This window comes from Onychomys torridus, chromosome 20, assembly GCF_903995425.1.
Source record: "Onychomys torridus chromosome 20, mOncTor1.1, whole genome shotgun sequence".
NCBI lineage: Eukaryota > Metazoa > Chordata > Mammalia > Rodentia > Cricetidae > Onychomys > Onychomys torridus.
The window spans coordinates 7,039,166-7,056,617 of NC_050462.1; the positions used below are offsets into that span (position 1 = coordinate 7,039,166).

The following is a 17,452-nucleotide window of genomic DNA, read 5'->3' on the forward strand; positions in this document are numbered from 1 at the left end:
ATAATAAAAAGTTGTAATTAATATAAGAAAAATTATATACAATAAGTACAAGAACTATATATAATATATAAAGCCAAGAATTATATCAACAATGTCCAATCCATTTAACATTTCACAGATTCAGAGAAAATACTCCATTATTATCCTATTTTGGTGAGTCTAAAATATACCTAATTCACTTTCTATCCTAACTTGTATTACCAACCCAAAACTATATTTTGATGTCTTTCAAACTTAATACACTGTACACCTCTTTAGTGAGTTTCTTTTCTGAATTTGTTAACAAGGACAACTATAACCATCTAGTCTTCAATTTCATCAAAGACCTGAGAAGGAAATAATATTACCTAAGTAAACAGGAAGAGCAGGCAAGTGACTTCCAAAATATAAGAGAAATGACAGAAACAGCTGGCTGCCTGGACCTAAGGTTCCTCTGCAATGTTGGGGCATCCATCGTCGGCCTACAGGCCTAGCATATCTGATAGACTCTTCTGTGAAGCAGGATTTTCTGAAGGGCTGTCCTACTTTGGCTTGGCAGGGTTTGGCAGTCCTTGTGTGTGTGTGTGTGTGTGTGTGTGTGTGTGTGTGTGTGTGTGTCCTGCTCATCCCATTTGGACAGCATATACTGTCAGCAGTCGAGGCAAGAGCATTTTCTTGCATAGTGGCTAACTTGGCACAAAGAAAGTAAACTCCATAGTTTCTTCGATTCCCATCATTGCTCTGAAATAGATTGGTGCTGCCAGGAGCAGACATGTCTCATAGTCATAAAAAAAACAGAATCTATGTTACTAAAACATCTTACATGCATATTCTGTAGATCTCCAAAGTGTTTGAAGATGACCTGCCAACTAAAATATATCTGTTGGACCTTGAAAACATATCTAATATGACTACAAGTTTGATTTTAATAGATAACTATTAACTTGGATTTTTTTATATCTTAAATAGTTGGTAATAATAACTTTCAAGGACTAGCAATTTGCATTAATTGTTAAATGAGCTGTATAGATACAATACCTTGAAAAAGAGTAGAAATACATGTACAGTATGTTCTAACAAAAATAATCTCAACTTTGTATCAATATATACAATTTGTATACAAAATATCCAATCCAATATAAATATTTAAAACTAGTAGTTGCTTTTTTAAAGTAGATTCAATCATATCCATATTCTTTTCAGAGTAGATTTAATTACCCTTTTATCCTATCCTATCTATTGCTTATGATATCCTATCATATCTGTTTCTTTTTTTCAGAGTAGATTCAATAATCTACCTTTTATCTTACCATACCTATATTTTTTCTTTTTTTTGTTTTTGTTTTTTGAGACAGGGTTTCCCTGTGTAGTTTTGAGCCTTTCCTGGAACTCACTTGGTAGCCTAGGCTGGCCTTGAACTCAGAGATCCACCTGGCTCTGCCTCCCGAGTGCTGGGATTAAAGGCGTGTGCCACCACTGCCTGGCCTTATATATATATTTTTTTTTTAAAACAAGAACCCTGTATCTAATCTCCTTTGTTTAGCTTTTTTCCTGACTATTACCAATAACAACTTGTAATAAACCACTAAAATAATGACAAATATATTATGATCAATCCATGTGAGTCTATTAAGTGGGTGACAGAATTTATTAAGATATAAATTGAGGAAATACACTCAAAGGACACGTACAATAGGATGCACTGCATCCTTTGGGCCATACAGCCCAAGGTCATGGGCAGAGCAAATACTACTATACAAATATCGATAACTCACTGCATGACTGAAAACTACCCACCCCTTGGGGTTGGGGATTTAGCTCAGTGGTAGAGCACTTACCCAAGTGCAAGGCCCTGGGTTTGGTCCTCAGCTCTGAAAACAAAACAAAAACCACCCACCCCACCTCTTGGGAATGTAGATGTCATGGTCTTAAATTTACTTTCTGCTGTCTGGGGATGAAGGCATCTTTAGGAGGTCTTGAAAAGAAACTTTTGGGTTAACTGTCAAGTCTTGGGGGTTAATTCCTTTTCTTGGTAATTTTTTTGGGGGTGGTGGTTCTCTCTCCTTTTTTGGATGCTTATGTGTCCAAAGGTCTTTAAATTCCTCAAGATGATTGTATTGTTTTGTTTTTTTCCTGGAGTGATAAAAACAAAACTGTGCCCCACCCTAACTTTGAGGAGGTTCCAAATCTAATCTGTATCATATTTGCTTTCTGATTTCTCCTGAAATTTTTGTTCTCTCCCACAGCTGTTCTATCATTCAGAGCAGTATGGGATTTTACAGTAGTCATTACATTATTTAATTGCTCTGGGAAGGGTTTTCTCCCACAAGGACAGGAAAGGACTGAACAGAATTTGACATGGGGGCCTGCCAGGAGCCCCTCAGGGAGTTTCCCCAACAGCAAAGGATTACCTTGTCTGTGCCTTTGCCACACCTTCTGCATAATCCAGAAGGGAGGGGCATTATTATTCCTTGAGAAAAATTATTTCTAGGAATGGCCTGGTTACAGTCCTTTTTTTAGGTGACCTTGTTTACTGCAATTGAAACATTTGACATTACTATTTTTCTTCAAACCTCTGGAAACCACCTCTCCTATCCAAGCATAATCATGGTCCTGAGATTCAATACTGATTGTATCTCAGGTCCATTCCTCCAAGTGTGCTGATCTTGCCTTTACTGGCCTAATTACCCTTTTGCAATGTGCATTAGCATTTTCAAAAGCCAGAGACTCAATTATTTTTCTAGCTTCTGAATTTGGTATCATTCTATTTACTGCTGAAGACAGCCGTTGTAAGAAATCAGTGAAGGTTTCTTCTGGGCCCTGTATAACTTCAGTAAATGATTCAATTTTTTCCCCTCTTCTTCAATTCTGTCCCAATCCTTCAAGGCTGCTGGGTGGCATAAAGTAGGGTCTTCACATAAAGATTGTCTTTGTATATCAGCATAATCGCCCTCTCCACGAAGTTGGTCTTTGGAGATTTCCATACCTTTACCCTACTTTTCTGTTGTTCAATGGTCTTAGCCTCATCCTTCCACCAGATCCTCCATTGTAATTGGGACTGCTGTAACCAAATCTCTCCAGTCTTGAGGAATAATTCTATTACAAGTTGACCATGAGTTTAACATCTGCTTCACAAAAGGTGAGTGTATATCATATGAGGCTATCGCTTCTTCAAATTTCCTCAAATCTAACATTTGCACAGGAGTCCAGTCAGCTCTTACACAGCTTTGGGGGTATCTATCATTTGGCAGTTCATGTAAGGATACTGGATGAATTAAGGTTGACTGTTTGAAAGCCTTAGGTTGTTTCTCTGTAACCTTATAATGCAATGCAGAAATTTGTTTCTCCTTTACATTCCTCTGTCTGGGTCCGAATATCTCTATGATCTGTATTAGTAAGCTTTTCTAAGACTTATATCTTGGCACTCATATCAACCAACTTAGCACTCATATAAACCAACTTTTTTAGGGATAATAAGAATGATCAAACCGATAATGTTTATAATTGACATTACGTCAATCCCATCTAAGTTAATTATCCTCTCATTTAATTGTTCCATCTTTCAGGGTGTCAAGTGTGTTATCAGAGACCAAACTCCTTCCATTATAATACTGTTTCCCCTTTTTTTAAAAAGATGGGGCATGAGACTGAGACTAGGCAGCCCAGCATGGCTCCATTTCTGTGCCCTTGGAATCTTTAAGCTTTCTTAGGCCTATGTGGATCAATGCCCCACGTTGGGCACCAAATGTAGAGGGAAGTTTCTCAGTCCCACCTAGCCCCGAGGTCCAGATGAATCTCTCCCACCCAAGCTCTCAGCCACTTACAATCACTCAGACGTTTATATTAATTACAAACCTATGGTTTCAGCTTCTGGCTAGCTAACTCTTTCATCTTAAATTAACCCATTCCTATTAATCTATATGCTGCCATATGGCCACGGCGTTACCAGTCTGCTGGCATCTTGTTGCTCCTTCAGTGGCAGGTTGGCGTCTCTCTGGACTCGGCCCTTCATCTTTGCTTGGATTTCCCTCCTGGCTGTAAGCTTTCTTGCATAGGCCAAAACAGCTTTATTTATGATCCAGTGGGAGCCTCACATACAGCATACAGAAAGACATCCCACAGCAGGTGTAGAAGCTATTATTTATTTCTCTTCTCCATGTAATATGTATACATTATTCTCCTTTCTTGAAACTATGCCTTACTGCCTTGGTGAGCTAAAGAAATCCAGTTACCTGTAATATTCTAATTCTAAATACTTACGAGGTTCTATCTCAAATCTCTAGTTGAGCCGTGAGACAGACAAAAGAAACCAAAGGCTGACAGGACAGCTAGCTCAGTGTGTAAGGGCGCTTGCTGCCAAGCCTGACCTGAGTTCAGTCCCCAGAACCCACACAGGGGAAGAAGAAAACTCCTACACAATGTCTTCTGACCTTAAAACCTGTGCTGTGGCACTATGTGCTCTCTTTTTCTCTCTGGTGCACATGCACACACAATGTGTAATTTTTAAAATGCACAATTCTATCTTTTGCAAGATGTAAACATATATAGTTCTCTTGTAAGTTGTGAGTAGTTTTATCAGCAAGGGACTATTACTTTATATAAAATATGCCTTCAGTCACTCCTGTGAAGCTAGGCAAAACCTTAGTTCTTTCAGAGTTTCTGGATGGTGTGGTGGCATCAAGATCAACAGAGTTCAAGGCCAGCCCCAACCTCCAAGTTGTCCCAGTTTAGGGTCTGTGAGAGTCTTTAGAGTCACAACTGCAGATGACACTGGAATATGTTATTTCTCTGGCTTCTGGCCACTGCCTGTGAAGACAAAGACTTGCCTAAAAGTATGGCTCTGGCTCCCTTCAGCACTGCACACTGGATGAACTGTTGATAGGAACTCAGGGCACATCATGCATTAGTATTGGCGCCTCAATCTACAACAGATGGCATGATCTTTTTGCCCCTTTTATGTATATTATGTAATTCATGGCAGTAGCAAGTTTTTGTCTTAGTTTTTTGCCTTGCTTTCTGTACTTAAACAGTCTATGAATGAAAGGTAGTTCTGAACCTTGAATACTGAACAATCAGTTGAAACAAGTAAATTGGGGCCAGCAAGATGACTTTATCAGCAGGTACAGGTGCTTGCCACCAAGGCTAGAGACTGAGTTAAATCCATGACCCAAGGGATGGGGGAAGAAGGCAGATTTCTGGAGGGTTGTCCTAACTCCACTCACACGCACACACGCACACATAAATGTAACAAAACAAGTTTCTAGGTAAGGACAAGGCATAAGCAGTACCTACATGCCAAGGAAACTCATTCACATATGAGAAACCAAAGCCAGTTGAGCATGGTGGCACACTGCCAAAGGACCCAGCACTTGTGAAGCTGAGGCAGAAAGACAGCTTGGCAACAATAAGATGCTTGCTCAAAACAAAACCATGAGGGGCTGAAGAGAGGGCTCCGTGATTAGGAACACTTCATATTCTTGCAGAGGACTCAGGATCCAGGGGATCTACAACTGCATTCCCCACCAATACCTGCACTCAAACACATCCCACCCCCCCAATTTAAAACACAAGAGACACTTTGGAAGACAACACAATCAACAAATGACAGCATGCAAGGGAATATCTGGGCATTTAATGGAGTACCAGTCCTACTTCCCACTCTGGCAACAATAACTTGGAAAATGTTTCCTTGGGGCTGGGGAGATGGTCCAGTGGCTCCATGCTTGCCACTCATGCATGAGGCTGAGTTCAGCTCACAGGGACCTGTAAACTGGAAAGGCAGCATGTGCCTTTAATTCCAGTACCAGGGAGGCGAAGACAGGACCCCTGTTGCATTTTCTCACCTACTCTAAGTAGGATCCCCCAAACTGTAAGTGCTAACTTAGAGGTCAGTGTTAACCAGACTTCTATAAAGACTACAAACGCCCTATAGTGCTGGGAATCATGTCACAGGCCTGTAATCCCTGCACCTGGCAGGTAGGGGTGGAAAGATCAAGAATCCAAGGTCACCTTTGGCTGTATACCAAGTTGAGGCCAGCTCGGACTACATGAGAGAGAACTGTCTCGAGAAGCCAAACAAGGCTGCAAGTGTGTGTTTTCTACCATGTCAATAGCAAGTTACATCCTCAGACTTCACTCGGGAACAGCCTAGACAAGAAAGCGTCTCTTTAAGAACTCCAGAAACTGCACAACCAAGGAAGGCAAAATAATATAAAGTGATACAGGTCTTTCAGGGTTGATGGAGTGCCTCCTCAGCGGGTAAAGGCACTTGCTACCAAGCCTGTGTACCTGCATTTGACCCCTGAGACCCACCAGAAGAAAGCTGAGAACTCCATGCACAGGCTGTCCTGACCTCCACACTGCAACTATGGCATCCATGCAGTAACACATGTGCATAAGTTGTACTGTTAAATATGCCTTTAAAAATGTATCTGACAGGCTGAAGAGATGGCTCAGAGGTTAAGAGCACCGACTGACTGCTCTTCCAGAGGTCCTGAGTTCAATTCCCAGCACCCACATGGTGGCTCACAACAATCTCTAATGAGATCTGGCACACACTTCTGTATGTATACTTAATAAATAAATAAATAAATTTTTTTAAAAAAATGTATCTGACATAAAAGCAGGTTTTCAGAAATGAAGTAGAAATGGAAAAACTTTGGTAAGACACCACTGAAGTTTGTGTCAAGCCCTGCAGACTTGGAAACAGTAGCCAGGCTGGACTTAAGGCAGCCATAGGCTGAAGACAACCACTGTAGAGATGTGAGCAGGCTAGGAACACCTCTTAATTTTTGTGCTAGGTGGAGAGGCATAAATTGCCACTCTCAAAACATTTATAATAGTCCATTCTCAGTTTATTATTCAAAATGATAAACCATCAAGCTAATAATTTGAAGGAGTCTCAGGCTAACAGCCTTTGGAGGTCTGGAAAAGCAAATAGATTCTCTTAGGGATTTTCAACTTCAGCCTGACTCAAAACCATCTTTAGTTGCCAAGGAAGAGACCAGATACTAGAGACAAACGGCACCATTAATAAGAGACAAACTCCATCAGACAAACAAGATCATCACAAAGAATATAAACAGGAAAAAATGATGTTTAAAGAAACAAACATATGGGCTGGGGATTTAGCTCAGTGGTAAAGCGCTTGCCTAGCAAGCACAAGGCCCTGGGTTCAATCCTCAGCTCAAAAAAAAAGAAACAAACATATAAAAGGAACAAAATATTGCAGAAAAGATTTGTAAACCAACTAGAACTTGTAAGAAAAAATAAAATAACTGAAATTTTAAAAAACAACCCTCTAGGAGACAAGGCCATTGTCTACTCCACTTGAAGACTCCGGAGTTCTGGCACACAGACCAATGCCTGGTGTCCTAGAAAGGCATGACTAGGGTGATCTCATGTGCCCATGGAAGCACTGGGTTGGTTGCTCTTGTCTCTAGCCCCAGACTCCTCTTGAGAACCCTATAGTCTTCATTCTAAGACAGGCACAGTCACCACTCTGGGAGTGGGACAGTCTGGTGACCCAGGGCTGACTTGTGAGGTGCCACTTCTGAGTTCTGGGAGTTGATCTGGGCCATGCCTGAGAGCTTCCTGCAGCATGGAAGATCCACTTAGAGGAAGTACTAGGTATGGGGCATGACTCGGAGGTCCCTTGGTGAGCTGTTTGTCCTGGAGTCCAACGTTTGCCTGCTGCAGACCTCACTCAAGGCCTTGGGTGGGACATCCCCTAGTCCATAAGGAGAAAGACATGACCTCCACATGCCTAAGACTGGAATTAAACTAAAAAGACAATTTAAGACTTAGAAATAAATCAGCCTATAATCACAACATAAACAGGCAAAATCATTCAATTTTTAAAACTTTTCTTGGCCTCCAGGTGGTGGGGGGCAGCACTTAGGAGGCAGAGGCAGGCGGATCTCTTTGAGTTCCAGCTAGCCAAGGTTACAGTGTATCAAAAAGCAAACACAAGGGCACAACTGTGGGGCCCATAATGACACCAGGATTGGAGAATTCTAAACTCAGATGGCAGATAAATCTCTAGAAAAACTGAGGGCTGATTCCAGATGTTCCTATTATGAAACTATTATGGTGAAAACAATGTGCCATAGCACAGGGGCAGACAGACCAGTGGACCCAATGACACTAAATCCAGGCAGACTGAAATGTATGTGCTCAATTGGCTTTGAAAACACACTTATAAAAATCAGGGAAAAGAGACTATTTCCCCCTTCATTTTTTATAAATTCTTTGAGAATCGTGTACAATGTGTTTTCAGTTTTGGTTTTAGGGTTTGTTTGGTTTGTTTTTGTTGTTGCTGTTTTCTTTGGAGACAGGATCTCCCTATGTGGCCCTGGATGCCATGGAATTCACTAAGTAGACCAGGCTGGCCCCAAACTCAGAGATCTGCCTGCCTCTTGTATCCTAGTGCTGGGATTAAAGGTGTGCACCACCATGCCCAGCTTCCATTTTTCACTAGCCTTTCCCAAATCTACCTCCACCTCAGACCCACCCAACTTTGTAGCATTTAAAAAAACAAACAAAAGAAAAAAACACATTTAAGTACAATTTGTGCTGGCCATATATATACTCTTGGATGTAGAGCCTTCCACTGAAGTGTGGTTGGCCCTGTTTTAAAAAAGAAAAATGGCAAATTGAGCCCATCAAAGCATTAAAACCCACATACTAAGACTTAAAGGTCAGTTTAGTATTTCAGGATCAACAGTCACGTATGTACACATGCAGAGGGCAGGGAAACCCAACTACTATTCACAATAAAGTACCAGCATCTACAGTGGAGAGGACTTCCTCAACCAGGACAGTGAAGCATTCAAACATCATGGAGGTGGGGACAGCTCCATGAGGGTTCAGTTCCTGTCCAGGAAGACTCCTGTAGTTCACTCTGCCTGCCTCATGGGCATGAATACATACCTGCATGGTCACGTGCACACATAACCCAACCATAAATAGATGCTTTTCTTTGAGATGGCACATGTTTGCCATCTGTACTTTTCAACATGTACTGTGGGTCTGTGGGAAGTGACCAAACTGAAGCCATTTTGGATAAAATATCCATTTTGAATAAGGGGCCAAATAAAGTTTAAGTTCCCAAGACCCCCCCAGACCTCTCTGGGTAACTGACATCACTGATATCCTGGTTGGCAAGCTGAGACATGAACGGAGAACAAGCCACCCTACCACAGTTGAGTGAACCAACCAATGGAAACAAGACTGTACCAAAGACTGACTGGTGGAAAATACAACTGTAATTTGGCAGAGGTTTTGTTTGTTTTTCTGCTTAAATACTTGCTGAAATGAATGTTCAGGGAGGCAGCCAGCTCCCAAGCCTATACTGCCGTTCCTGCCAAGTTCAATAAAGACCCTGCTTTGTGTGGACTCTTGTGCCTGCCTGGTTGTTTCGAACAGACCCCCACAACATTCCTACCTATCACTGTACTAAAATAAGGATAAGAAACAAAAGATCCATAATGGGCAGATGAAAATTAGAAAGTGCCAGGTGTAGTGGTGTGCACACCTTTAATCCCAGCACTCAGGAGGCAGAGGCAGGCAGATCTCTGTGAATTTGAGGCTAGCCTGGACTATAAAGCAAGTTCCAGGGCAGCCAGGGCTACACAGAGAAAATCAAACAAACAAAACACACAAATATAAAATTCCTACAGAGAAATCTAATATAAGACATGAGACTTTCATAGGGAAAACTGTGTTTATTGGAAAACATTAAAGAAAGACATTTGAAGACATTAAAGTCTGAGAGTGGTGGTGGTTCACACCTTTAATCCCGGCACTCAGGAGGCAGAAGCAGGAGGACCTCTGTGAGTTCAAGGCCAACCTGGTCTACAAAGTGAGCCAGGGCTATTATACAGAGAAACTCTGTCTAGAAACAAACAATAAGAAAGCATAATCAATGGAAAGACATACAATGCTTCTGACTGGGAAGACACATGGAAAGGATGGAAGTTTTCTCTAAGCTGATTAGCACATTCAACACAACTACAGAAGACAATGCACAAATGTGGCAGGAAGTGTGTGTACCATATGCAAAGGGCTGACATCCAGAACATACACAGAGACTGTAGGCATCAATGAAAGACAACTTATTAAACATGGGCAAAAGACACCAATCACTATTTCACGGAAGAGGGCCATATATGGAAAAATTATTCCGTAGTAATCAGGGGAATGCAACACTGACTGGCAGACACTAGACAGCCATGAACAGGAGCTGCCAGGTGTGGTCCAGGAACTCCAGCTGTGCTGCCAGTGAGAGCACTGCAGAGCCCAGCTCAGCAGTGCAGTGGACTCCTCCTACAAGCTGCGGTATTCGACCTATCATTTCTCAATCTCTTTCATTCTTAAAAATTGAGGCATTCAGAGCTACAGCATATGCAGGGTGCACCTATTAGTACTTACCACATGAGAAACCAAAATGGGGACTTTTGAAGACACAAAACATGCATATGCATGCTCAATGAGCTATCAGCTGTGATACTACACACCAGGACAATATTTAAGCTTGGGGAAAGCAGCAAAAAGGACGAAGGTCTCAGTGGTGCTCATGCAAACAGTTGTCCTCAATGACCTTCTTTAAGGAATGGTTATTAAACTGCAGTGCAGGACTTCAAAACCAACTGTCCCACAGCAACTCTGGCACACACAAGGAAATGGGTACAGGAAGCTACACGTCCCCAACACTGAGTACCTGTCCTCTGCCAGTCACTGTTCTCAGCACTGACAAGGAACACAGGGTTTGCATCAGAATCGGGCAGAGTGGCCACAGCAGCACTGTCTTCAATAGCAAAAAAAATGAAAATAACCCAGATCGTGGGGAACAAAAGACCAGATAAAATTGTAGAATAGTAATATAATGGAATATTATATAGCAGGAAGACATGAAATACAGTCACGTGCATAAACACATATGCAAATTTAGAAAATACCACAAAATGTCACAGGAGAACACATATATCATGATTACTTTTAGAAACAAGTTCAAAACAAGGTATATCTAAACATTTTATTAAGAACATACACATGTATGACAGAGCTACAAATACAAACATGGAAATAATTACTAAAAACAAATCCACACCACTTATACATATGATGTGTATGAAGGGAGGAGAGACGGGAAAGAGGGCGTTTGTAGGCAGATAGGAAGTTCTGCTTCTTAGGCAAAGCCTGGTAAAAGTCCTATCGTTACCTTGTTTACCCATACAGACAGGTTATGGCTGGCACACACTGTTTCACAGCAAATAGTTTTAAACAAGATGTAAGGTTACACAATACTTCAAACAAGATACCATCACCACTTCAGTCACTGCTGTGCAAATGAGAGGCAGCCAACAGTAACGGGCAAGTCCATGACATACAAAACAACTGTGTGCACGATTGCTCACTCAAGCTGGTAAAGAACCAATGAGCTTGCAGTACTACGGCCCTGCCCTTCTATATCAACCCACAGCCGCCGCCGCCGCTGCCACCTCCTCTCTGTGTGAGTACTTTGCTCACTGTGGATAATTATTTCTATAAAGCAGAAAATGAGCCAGCCTGAACTGCATAAGGTCTGAGCTAACCTAGGGTTCTGATGAGGAACTAATTGGCAAATGTACAGCATACAACACTTCCTTACTAAATGCTGTGGCCTAGGCACATTCTCCTAATTGTGCATGTGTGTGTCAAGTATATCCAAAACATGGGCAACAGACAGCTATACTCAACTGCCTCTCTATCTCCATCAAGGGCAGCTTCCTTCTGGTCATGCAAAAATGTCAGCCGTTTCTAGAAACCGTCTGCAGCATCACCCCTGTCTGTACCATCTTATGTACTTGCAGCAGTTAAGGTACAGTTTCTTCTAGTCCAGGGAAGTCACTAAAATTTTTGGTTTTCAATTCAGAAACTCTGAAAAGCAAAAGTGCTCTTGAGATATTTAACCCATCAGCTACTCTCTCCCCTTTCCCTCCCTCCCTCTTCTCAATCTTAGTTCTGCAATGGACAGAAGCAGCACATGGATAGGAAGATGGAGTGTCATCTGGAACCAGGCGGCCAACCATCCTGAGATTTTGCAGCTTTCATTCAGGTTAAAGAATCTGTTTTTTGTTTCTGCCAGAATATTATGGCTTGTTTTTCCATCCATGATCAGAATAAATAAATACACTGTAGTTACAGGGACTTATAACTACTAACTAGACCTGAAGGGAGGAAGGCCAAGGGCATCTTGTGTCTGTTCCTGTGAGTAAGAAACTAAAAGTGTGGTGGCTCAGGCTGCAATCCTACCCTTGAAAGGTGAGGCAGAGGACTGCCAGGAGTTCAAAGTCAGCCTACGTTACAGAATGAACTAAACAGGCTCTTGCCCAACAAGCTCAGAGGGGGCAAGAATGGCCTGCCCCGGGGAGCACAGGAGTTCGGTTCTAAACCAGCTGTCAGTTCCAGCAGTTTCCTAGGCTTAAACTGATACACTGCTTCCCAGTGTCAGAGAGACTATTTCTGTTCCACATGCTGGCGCACGCCTGTAATCCCAGCACTCAGGAGACAGAGGCAGGCGGATCTCTGTGAGTTCGAGGCCAGCCTGGTCTACATGGTGAGTTCCAGAACAGCCAGGGCTACACAGTGAAACCCTGTCTCAACACACACACACACACACACACACACACACACACACACACACACACACACACGATAACAACAAAGATGAGAGACTAACTTCTGACAGAGCACCTGTTAGGCTTTATTTTACTAGACAAACTAGATCATTTTGATCTTCTAGTGTCTTGTGCCCACCCATCTCCTTAACCTCTAACACAACTTCAGATCAGGCCCTCCTCTGAGATCTAGCACCTCCTCCTAAACCTCATCTCACAGTTTCCTTAGTTAAGAGCCCAGTGCAGGGCGAGGCAAGACAAGGCTTAAGTGTTTATTTCCCAGCATACTAAATACACACAGTAAAACCACTCTCCTTCAGAACCACCTCGTCTGATTGTGATCTGAGAGCAGGGAATGAAAGAATACAAGGGTGGTGATTTTTTCACTCACCTGTTCAGATATTTAGGTGCCATGAATGGCCCAGGATGGAAAAGCACACAGACCGTCTCTGTGCAAACACCCAGAGACCAGAAAGGGACAATGCTACTAAGTAAGGAGACAGCTTTGTGAGACTGTGAAGAAAGGAGACTTAATGCAGCAGCTAGAGCTCACTGAAGGTGGAAGAAGTCAGTGAAGGTGTGGCCAGACGAGTCAAGTTCATACAAAGGTCAGGAATGGACAGAGTGTGTGAAAAAAGACAGACGTGGCATCACAGACATGGGCAACTGTGCAAATTCCCAGGGGGGTGCTTATGTGACAAGATGAAGTGTAAGGAGAGGCCATCCTAGATCTGGGAAATGCAACATTATACCTGATTTTTGTCAGAGCCATCGGAACTGAGTAGCAGGGCAGAACCTGGCTGCTATGAACCAAAGTGAGACAGAAGGAGACAGACAGAGACAGAGACAGAGACAGAGACAGAGAGAGAGAGACAGACACACAGAGAGAGACAAAGGAGAGAAAGAGAGGGGGAAGGGAAGAAGGAAGCAGGGGGAGAGAGAAAGACAGAGACAGAGAAGAGAAAGAGAGAGGGAGGGAGGGAGGGAGAGACACACACACAGAGAAAGAGGGGAGAGTGAGAGGGAGGGAGAGACAGAGACAGAGGAGAGAAAGAGAGAGGGGGAGGGAAGAAGGGAGGGAAGAAGGGAGAGAGACAGGAACAGAGAGAGGAGAGACAGACAGAAACAAGAGAGAGGGGAGAGAGAGAAGAGGGAGAGACAGAGACAGAGGAGGGAGAGGAGGGAGAGAGGAGACAGAGACAGAGGAGGAGAGAGAGGAGGGAGAGGAGAGGGGAGAGAGGAGGGAGAGACAGAGGAGGAGAGAGGGGGGAGAGGAGGGAGAGGGGAGAGAGGAGACAGAGACAGAGGAGGAGAGAGAGGGGGGAGAGGAGGGAGAGGGGAGAGAGGAGACAAGAGACAGAGAGACAGAGAGAGAAAGCAAGCAAGCTCCAAAAAGTCAACAAAAGACTTCAGGTGAAAACAGGTCTAGAGTGTGTCTGGGAGCCATCTGTCTGTTTTCCTTGCACGCAGGTCAGCACAGCTGTAACACAATATCAAATCTTGGAGAAAATGACTCCTGACCACGACCTAACTTCAATTTCTAGACAGTCCATCTTAAGTTAGCAACTACCTTAAGTTAGCAACACACACATCAGCCTCCCACAGACTGGCTCTGCCACCACTACTCTCCGATTATATCATTCAAAGTAAATAACAACACCTGCCATTGTTTATAGCAAAGGGGGTTTTATTTTACATATCATTGGTACACAATACATAGAACTGCCTTTAATCAGTCTTAGGAAACAACAGTTACACTTCAAATGGCCAAAGGCCACACCTACTTGCAGTTTCTCTGTCAGGAGCAGATGCCTACAGGAGCTCTAAATACTAATCACTCCAGACAGAATGTAACAAATGTAAGCTCTACCATTTTAAAATAAAAGCCCTTAGACACTCTCTAAGCAGAACTGATTTTTGCTAGTCTACAAGTCTGAAAGAATCAGTCAACAATTTCACTTCTCTATAGATGATTATACATATACTGGATTATGGGGCAAAAATGCCTCATACATGCAATCTGATTATTTTAACCTTTAAATACAGATTGAGTTTATATATAATTTATTTCTACTTAAATTGCCAAAATAATTTGCTAAACTAAAATAAAGCCAATATAGTATCTTAGAAAACATAATTATAAAAGCATGCAATATCAACAACATTTTTACTTCTTACGTGAACCGAAGTTCAGAACACAGGACAGAGGCTCATGACACAAAGACCGTTATATAGCTAGAGAGGAAAGAAAGAACTCTAACCTACTGTAAATCCTCGTGGTAAGAGACATCTGCCTGGGGGTGGTGAGCTTGGCATTAGAGCCCTGGCCTAGTCGCCCGGGCCCGAGTTCAATCTCCATCGTACCCTCACACACAAAACAAGGAGGTGGAAGGTGGCGGAGAGAGAAAACAATGTGTATGTGACACGGAGCGCAGCTTCGTGATGTGCAAGTCATGTTGGCGGGATGGGTCCTTCTACTGGGGCAGTTCTACCATGGCATGAACTACCAACACCAAAGCCACACTCACCCGCTACAGGGTCTCTCAGTCACCAGTCCCGCAACAGAGACAGAAACATGACTTATGCTTAAGGAAGTAGGCCAATGAAGAAAAAAATACAATTTGGGCAATTTGCAAGGTAAAAAGATTTATTATTTTAACAAATCACTTGGTATAGAAAGGCTACCCTTTTGTCAAAGAAGCAAATCGTATGTTAGAACCATGGGCTCATATCTGTCTCCTGGTCTAGAATAGAAGATGCCTTTAAGCAGAATAAACTAAATCACATACTAAACAGACAAAAAAATGTACACACACAAAACCAACATTCTAGTCTGCTATACATCAACTTATTCCTCAACAGTAAGATAAATGTTTCAAGATGTAAACTGTTAACTGATGCAGAGAATAGGGATTGAAAGCCAGAAGTTTTCTAAGAAAGTAACTGGCTATTCTAAGCTAAGCACACACATACACCAGAGCCGACCACTCAGCATGTGCAAACCTGCATACCACAGAACTTTGGTTAAGACATGTTTAGCTCTACCGGACACATCATGGAAGTGACACAAATTATTACAAACATAATAATGAGGTAAGTTCAAAGTCTCCTAGTGCAAAAAGCAAGCACTGCCCAAAGCAAAGCACATAAATTAAATGAAGGCAGAGTGAAGCTCTCTCCATGGGAGCTGCTGGAATAACCAACCAGAGGTGCTCCTTGTAAACACTGCTTGGAAAGTACCCATTTAATGATTAAGGATTCATGTACCCAAAAAAGGTATTCTAATAACACCAGAGTAGTGCATTTATTTTTTAATCTTTAGACTTCAGAAACCACTCATGTGTCTAATAGTTTGCATATTTTCTTCAAGAGGAATTTAATTAGTGAGACGCATTAATTACAAATACTGTAGTATAAAAATCCCAGTCTTTACAAAAATTATATATTAAAATATTCTATACACTTTAAGTTAGTAACTGGCATATATATCAATTCTTCACAATTAGATTCATCTTCACTGGGCATATCTTACGTAAAGTTGGAGGGCGCAGCTACTCATCACCCTAAACTGGCATGGAGATTGTGTGGCAGAAGCAGCTAGGCTTGTGCTCCTGCAGTTACAGCAGCTCTCGGCCTGAAATGTCTTTTCTGCAGTTACTGCCTGTACATACTCATTTCCAAACTGACTAAGCGGTCAAACTAAGAGACTTCAGAAGGTGTAAAGTAAGTTACCTGCAGCCAAATAGTCACGGAATTATCTGCATCTCTAAGGTGGTAAGGAGCCTGAATTGGCTGTCTGATGCTTTTTATTTCTGGTATACAAAAGCTTATACAATTTTGAGGTAAAAATAATGCAAAAATAAAACATCTAGAGCATTTACAAAAATCTTACAAATGTTTAAAACACTAGTTAAAGCTGTGTCCTGTTAAGGTGCTTACTTCTTTCTTCAGGAAGGACACAGGCTTTGATTTGTAGTGAGTCAAGGAAAAGCCCAGTTAGAGTGAGGAAGACTACTACAAGCCACAGCGTTCAGGGACACCCGACCTCTAAGGAAAACACCAAACACTAGAGCTGAAAGGGGCCTTCATGGAAACTCTTCTAACTCTCTCTCCTGCTAGTGAAGACATTAAGGGCCAGACAGAGTAAGTGCTTTAGCTAAAGATATATTCAGATACATTGGTCATATACCAATCAAGACTATCACTATCCTTTTTCTAGGATTCTCAGGGAAAAAAACAAGACAGAGTTCCTGCACTTGTTTTTCTTTTTTTCAACTTCTTAGGCTTGTGATAACTATAAATAAAGGAGTAAGTTTGTGTATCATAAATCCTATGCACTGGAAATAGCTGGTAGAGAAGCACTGCTCATGGGATAAGGGCAGAAGGATACTCAGGCAGGGCATTTACAATGTGGAACACTTTCACCACAGCAAGGCGTACAACAGCCAGTTAGTCACTCGGCTCATCTCAGTAGCTGCAGGATGACTGAGTTACGTCGTAGCCTTTACAAGAGATAAGGGCAATACACCGCACAGCTTTTATCTTTGTTTTGCTCTTTTTTCCTTTATAAATAGTTATATGGGTAAGGAAGAATCCATATACTAATTTTCAGTCTTTGCTTCTTTCTATTTTTTATTTGGATCTAGAAATGAGCAAATACATTTTAAGAACAACTTACAAACTCAAATTCATAACTGCTAGAAATACAGTCAGAGAATACTCAAGAACAGGTCTTCATAACCAGTTACTAATAAATAACCATCACAACAGCTTGAATAAAAACAACTCAACTTAAAGATGCTTTCTTATTGTTA

The 17,452-nt window shown here is 42.0% G+C and overlaps 1 protein-coding gene across 2 annotated transcripts in view; it reads right to left on the reverse strand.

The window, feature by feature from the left end:
* The window catches only part of Hcfc2 (host cell factor C2), a 60,055-nt gene that overhangs the window by 10,602 nt on the left and 32,001 nt on the right, over positions 1 to 17,452 (reverse strand). Inside the window, exon 15 of one of the 2 annotated variants that reach the window (XM_036170148.1) lies at positions 13,983 to 17,280. The exons of the other annotated variant lie outside the window; for it this stretch is intronic. Within the exon in view, the coding sequence (XP_036026041.1) occupies positions 17,264 to 17,280 (17 nt within the window). The 3' untranslated portion in view covers positions 13,983 to 17,263. Of the gene's footprint in view, positions 1 to 13,982; positions 17,281 to 17,452 lie in introns of those variants that run through there. 2 annotated transcript variants of the gene reach the window in all.